Below are 7,138 nucleotides of genomic sequence, written 5' to 3' on the forward strand. Positions count from 1 at the left end.
GCTACTCAAAGCTCGGATGTATCTTTGTGGATGATAGCAATGCAAAAAGAGTTGGAGGCATTAGACAGAAATAAAACTTGAGATCTTGTTACACTACCACGAGGAAGGAAAGCCATTGGAAACAGATGGGTCTATAAGATCAAGTGTGATGGCAATAACCAAGTGGAGCGGTATCGTGCTAGAGTGGTTGTAAAAGGGTATGTTCAGAAAGAAGGCATTGACTTCAATGAGATATTTTCTCCTGTGGTTCGGCTTACAACAGTCAGAGTGGTGCTGGCATTGTGTGCGGTGTTTGACCTACATCTAGAACAGCTAGATGTGAAAACGGCGTTTCTTCATGGAGATCTTGAAGAAGAAATCTATATGCTCCAGCCAGAAGGTTTTGCGGAAAAAGGCAAAGAGAACTTGGTTTGCAGGTTGAACAAATCTCTGTACGGTCTCAAACAGGCGCCGAGATATTGGTACAAGAGATTTGATTCCTATATCATGAGCCTCGGATACAACAGACTGAGTGCAGACCCTTGTACGTATTTCAAGAGGTCTGGTGATGATTATATCATTTTGCTGTTGTATGTGGACGACATGTTGGTAGCAGGCCCCAACAAANTTTGAAGAAAGTCTTGCAACGCTTCAACATGCAAGATAGTAAGCCAATTTCGACCCCTCTTCCTGTTAACTTCAAGTTATCCTCCGAGATGTGTCCTAGCAGTGAAGCAGAGAGGATAGAGATGTCTCGAGTACCATATGCATCAGCAGTGGGAAGTTTGATGTTCGCTATGATCTGTACAAGACCGGATATTGCTCAAGCAGTGGGAGCAGTTAGTCGGTATATGGCGAATCCTGGACGAGTGCATTGGAGCACTGTTAAGAGGATCCTTAGATATATTAAGGGTACCTCGAATGCTGCATTATGTTATGGAGGATCGGATTTTACACTCAGGGGCTATGTTGATTCAGATTATGCAGGTGATCCTGATAAGAGAATGTTTCTTTGTTTTGTGACAGTCAGAGTGCCTTGCACATCGCAAGAAATTCAGCCTTTCATTCCAGGACAAAACACATTGGAGTACAATTTCACTTTGTGCGGGAAGTAGTAGAAGAAGGAAGCGTGGATATGCAGAAGATCCATACGAAGGACAACATAGCTGATTTTCTGACCAAGCCAGTGAACACTGATAAGTTTGAGTGATGTAGATCCTCAAGTGGTCTAGCAGAAACGTAAGCAGCAGAGAATGGCAAGATTGAAAGGATGTGTGGAGATGTGTTTGATTCTCAATCAAATCTCCAAGTGGGAGAAATGTCGGCAAAATGGGCCAACTAGTAGGTATATCAAATTTGACAACTCAGTTGTCAAATTTGACTGAATAAAAACGTGGGAAATGCTTAGGAAATTTTGTGGAATTGCGTGATGAAATTGCGAGGCAATTTCCTTGTTCACACGGTCCAAGGGCTCTATAAATAGAGCTCCTCTTTTCATTTCAAATCATCCCTTCTTCGAGTTTTCTCTCATCTTATAAGCATTTGAGTGCTTAGTTCTATAATATTTGTGAGGTGTTTGTTCTCCTGTATTAAGAGAGTGTGTGTTTATTTGGAAACACAGTGAGTGAGTTGTACACAACAAAATATTATAGTGGAAATTCTTTTCATCTTGCCCGTGGTTTTTACCATAATAATTTTTAGGGGTTTTCCACGTAAATCTCGGTGTCGAGTTTATTCTTTATTTTCGGGTTTTATTATCTCAAATTCCGCACGTGGGACCAACATAGATTTTCCTACCTTGAAAACCACCACAAATCCTCTCCAATTTCTCCTTGAAAGTCACGACCATCACCAAAAATATGGAAAGAAAATTTTGTCCAAATAAGCCAATTAGATTTTCTTAATTATTGATTCTTATTTGGTTAATTATTGATTAAGAATTAATAAGCAAAAATTAACAAAATCTTCCACCTTTTTGAAAGAAAAGTCAAGGCCACATTGTAAAAAATTGATGAAAAATTTGGCCGCAAGTTTCTTCCTTGTGATGCACCACGTCATCGCTACATCGATTCCGGATTTAGGAAATTCGAATGTCTCAATCTCAACGAAGAAATCGTTTGGATTTTTTAGTGTAGACCAAGCGAGGAAGACAGTCTTCGATCGTGGACCTAATTAGGCGATCAAAGGAAAAGAGCAGTTCGTAGGGATATACAAGAAGTGCTGTATCCGCCTAAACACCGGAGTAGTTAGGAGTCCAACGTTGAGAACGCAAATGTATAATTCTAAACGCCTTATGAATGTTTTGAACACACGACGCCCAAGTAAAATTTTTTAAACTTCCGTTTTGTTTTGGGTGCGAAAATACGATACCCAAACACTTATGGCGGAAGTCGATGCCACATCGAGAACGATGATGAATGAATCAATGGTCTTCGCGGGAAGATTTGGGCCATAGATTTTGTTAACAGCCAATTATACCCTTTCAGCTTCGAGGAAGATTTGGGCATCAATTATATTAATACAAAATCTTAGTACATAATAACAAATATAATTATTATAAATATCGATTTTTAATATTATTCATTAACAACTTAAAAAAACTATCTTATTTTTATTTTTGATTTTTTGTGATTTTAATTTATATGTAATAATTTCAATATTAGTTCACCATCTTTTTTTTTTAATTTTAATCACGTCGGAAGTCTTTTCCACAAGTATGCTTAAAGTGGGAAAAAAAATTTCCTCTTTAGTATTCATAAAATGAAGTGGATATTTAATTTATAAAAATCAATTATAAATGTATTTAATATGAAAAAAAATGAATTCCTAGAGTTTTTTAGTAGAAAGAATTTCGAGAAAATTGTCTATTTCATGTTTAAAATTGGCTTAGGTCTTTGAAAGAGTCAAAATTTTGTTTTTATCTTATAAGTATTTTTTCTTTTAATATTATGTGATACCAAACATTGCCCACATTGAATAAAATTGGGAAGAGTAGTCTGTTGTGGCCTCATTTGAAGAATTGTTTTGAGTGGAATTTTATGGGTTGTGATATTCACTTGAGGTTTATGCTCTCGCTTTATGAATTTGAGTATTTTGCAAACATGATCAGTCCAAGCGTCGGTAACCGAATATGTTTATCGGGTTGGTCCTTATTTTGAAGAATTCCAAAAAACTATGACTTACTAGCTAGAATCAGTCACAAGGTACTCAATTTATGCTCGACAAGAAATGGGTCAAGCCTCCGCCCGGACATGTTAGGTTAGATGTTGATGCGGGATTTGACGAAGTGAATGATCGCTTTAGTACTGTAGACATAATGATTTAGGATCATTTTGGATATTTGAGAGTGGAGTAGACTAGATGTATTCTCCATCCAAGTTCTATATTTACCGTCGAACTCAATACTATTTATCATGACATTCTTTTAGCGATCTATGCAGGGCTTGATAAAGTTTTGATTTTCTCGGATTCCTTTCTTTTCGTCATAGAAGTGAACTCTGCAACAGAGAATCGTGAGCCTGATGATATCATTATTGACAAAAAATTTCATTTCATTAGAACATGTTAGCCAGAATGCAAATTCGGTGGCTCATTGTATCCCACATCATGCAGTCTCTCATTCTTCAGTGTGTCGTAAGTGTTTTTTCTTCATAAATCATAGATGTAGACATTTAATTAAATTAATGTTATATCTGATTTTAAAAAAATAGTAACAAAATCAACAGGGGCATGTACATGATATGAGAGGACGTGACTCCCATCCGTTGAGACACATGCCCAATTAAGCATCAACCATTTCAAAATTAGGGTATCTAACAATATTTTTAAAAATGGTTATGATTTTGGGGGCTAATTTTTCCTTTATTATTATTATTATTATTATTATATAATTTTTTATGAGAAATTTACATTTTGATCTTATATATTTATCTTTTCCAATTTCGATATACTGTCAAATTTAAGTTTTCGTCTTTTATTTTCATTTTTCATCGAAATTACTAATATGACATTACACTAATCAAAATATCAAATTAGATCCAAATTAGCCATATCAATTGCACATAACATATTTCAAAAAGATAAATACATATATAACAGAAATATGTGAGATTGACATTGATTTATCGCAAAAATTTATGTGAAACGGTCTCACGGATCATATTTGTGAGACGGATTTCTTATTTGAGTCATCCATGAAAAAGTATTACTTTTTATGCTAAGAGTATTAATTTATATTGTGAATATAAGTAGGTTTAACTCGTCTCACAGATTAAGATCCGTGAGACGGTCTCATATGAGATCCACTCTTGATTTATACGCAATATGTTTAAATATATGTTGATTATTCCGCAGTGGAATTAATGGATTTCATGGTGAATTAAAAATTCATATAGAGATAAAATTTGGAGAATCTTCGGTAAGTCTTTTGTGAAGCTTGAGGAATCTTTCAACAATGGAGTACGTGATAATGGTCCAACTTCCAAACAACGAAGATGAACGTAATCAAAACTAAGAATCAAACATAATAACCTACCAAAAACCCGTACAACGCTGCTTCAATAGTTCACCGTCTGGGCCCTAAAGCCTTATCATCCAAAAAGTAGAAACTCTTAGGTGCAGAGTTTTTCAAGATTTGTCATCTCTAGACTAGATTGGCCTCCATTGGAAGAAAACTTGGGCAAAGATGGCTTCATATCTGCGTCAGAAATGGCAGTCCATTCAGATTACTTCATCCAGTGCTCAGGAACAAGAAGCAGAAGAAGAGCAGGATTGCCGCAGCTCCGAGCAGGATGAGCCCACCAAGATTCGGATCATGCGAACCCTTGTCGAAGCGCAGGATCCCACTGCAAAGGTTCTATCTTTTTTCTCACTTTCAGTCACCGATTTTGTCTTTATTTGATATTTTCTATCATTGCTACGCTTATTTGGAAAGTATCTAAATGGGTTGTGAATTTACTGCTCTTTTGTCCATCTGATCTTGTTGATCTTGGCAATGTTGTGTTCTTGATCATGTAAATGTGCGTTGACCTCCTAGTTGATATGCCGGCCAGGATTTGCACCAGGAGTGAGACCTGAGCGAAGGGGTCAAAGAGAAATCAAATTTTGATGCATCTGTGTTTTTAATCTCGTTTCCACTTGTCTCCTCTCAGACAAAATTGCTGGATCTAACCCTTTTTATCAACGGGCTAATCTACTCTACTGTTGTGTAGTAAATTTGATGATTGTAGAAATTGTAATTTGTGGTCAACAGCATGTAATCTCGGTGTAAAAAGAGTACTGTTTCAGTGAAGAAGAGGGCTTGTACAGCACTAGCTGCTAACTGTTTGATTTCAGGATATCGATGACCTGATGCTCCGAAGATTTCTCCGAGCTCGTGATCTTGATGTTGAAAAGGCGACAGCCATGTTCATCAAGTATCTTAAATGGAAGAAGGATATTGCTCCAAATGGTTGCATATCTCCATCCGAAATTGCAGAAAATCTTGACCATAATAAGCTATTCATGCAAGGATATGATAAGACCGGACGCCCAATCGTGGTCGTCTTTGCTGCTCGACATAAACCCACGAGCGTCGATGAGTTTAAGCGTATGTAACATCACAGGCATTCTTAGTATAGCTATTGTGCTGAAGTAGTAGTACTATAATGTTTCAGTTTCTCTATGTGCTTGCTTCTGTTTTGCAGGTTTCGTCACCTACACTCTTGATAAAATCTGCGCTAGGTAATTTGATTCAAGTCCTCCTTGTTTTATGCCTCAAAAGATTGTATTTGGCTTTGGACCCTGTATTCTGGATCAGAGGGGGTATGTTTTGGGAGGTTGGAACTAATATTTTTAGAAAAACTTCCAACGTTTCCAATGTGTTTTGCCCTCACCGGACGGTTCGCCCTTGGTTCTGTTCCCGTCAGGCCTTATAGGTTCTAAGTATCAAAAATTGAACTTGTTGCTTATGCAGCCATTGATTCTTGAATCCTTTTCTCAGAATGCCGAGTGGGCATGAAAAGTTCACTGCCATTGCAGACTTGGAAGGATGGGGCTATGTTAACAGCGACATTCGAGGATATCTTGCTGCTCTAACGATCTTACAGGTTCGTCTTCTTAGGAAGAGGTTGAAGTTCTCTTGTGTCTGTCTCTACTAAGTGGAAATTATTTGATCCCACGTAGCTCGAAATTAAAGAAAAACATTTTGGCCTAAACAAAATTGACCTATTCCATTCCATCCTACTTATTTGCAGCTAAAGAAAGCTTCTCTTTCTCTTGCTCTGCTTCATGGTTCTCTGAATCCCTCAACTTGTTTCCTTTCTTTACCATAATTTTGGTGATCTCCTTATAAAAGACTAGAAGAGGGAAGAGAGAAAATGCCAAATAATGCAACTTTGTGGTTTGTGTGATAGGATATAAATGGTTCGGATAACATGGTTATTTTTAATCACTATAGTACTCGAGCTAAACATTGAATGAAACAAATATACCTGGTTTTATCCTTAGCACCAAATGATTAATGTATGTTACATATTTATATCATTGATTTTGTGACAGGATTGCTATCCGGAGAGACTAGGCAAGTTGTTTATAGTTCATGTGCCCTACATCTTCATGACAGCATGGAAGATGGTTTACCCATTTATTGACAAAAACACCAAGAAAAAGGTCACATTTCTCTCCTCTCCAGTATTTTCGAGCTTTATTTAAGAGCTGAGTTTTGCACCAAAATAATGCAATTTTTGGACCAAATACAATACATATATCCAACCCAGAAAGTTCAAAATTATTTCTATAAATGAACATTGAAAGAATATTTTTTTACGATTTTATTTACGACGAAATTTTTTATTAATCAAATATCAAATTATAAATTAATATATCATATAATGTTTTTTTATTTAATCAGTTAAATAATTAATATTGTAAATTTGATTATTTTTTTAGTATTGTTTAAATTAATTCAAAGGTCAGCACTTTAAACCAATCAAGGAACTATGCAATAATTACTAGTCAAATCATCTCGGCAATCAAAATCTATGTCCACAAATCATGTTTTTTTTTTCCAGAAAATATATATACACTAGTTAAATATATGTATTTCTTATGTATAAAATTTTAATTAAAATTAATTAATTATGGATCTACGAGCATATGCATTTCTGATTATGTTTGCATG

At 35.9% G+C, this 7,138-nt stretch overlaps 1 protein-coding gene across 1 annotated transcript; it reads left to right on the forward strand.

Moving 5' to 3' along the window:
- Nucleotides 1-4,367: 4,367 nt before the first annotated feature.
- Nucleotides 4,368-6,684, forward strand: LOC140965838 (uncharacterized). Its single transcript, XM_073426043.1, has 5 exons — nt 4,368-4,831; nt 5,314-5,566; nt 5,664-5,700; nt 5,960-6,065; nt 6,517-6,684. The coding sequence occupies exons 1-5, from the start codon at nt 4,664-4,666 to the stop codon at nt 6,667-6,669; spliced, it is 717 nt and encodes a 238-aa protein (XP_073282144.1). The 5' UTR covers nt 4,368-4,663; the 3' UTR covers nt 6,670-6,684.
- The last annotated feature ends 454 nt before the right edge of the window (nt 6,685-7,138 follow it).

Source organism: Primulina huaijiensis, unplaced genomic scaffold, assembly GCF_012295235.1.
Source record: "Primulina huaijiensis isolate GDHJ02 unplaced genomic scaffold, ASM1229523v2 scaffold14891, whole genome shotgun sequence".
Taxonomy (NCBI): domain Eukaryota; kingdom Viridiplantae; phylum Streptophyta; class Magnoliopsida; order Lamiales; family Gesneriaceae; genus Primulina; species Primulina huaijiensis.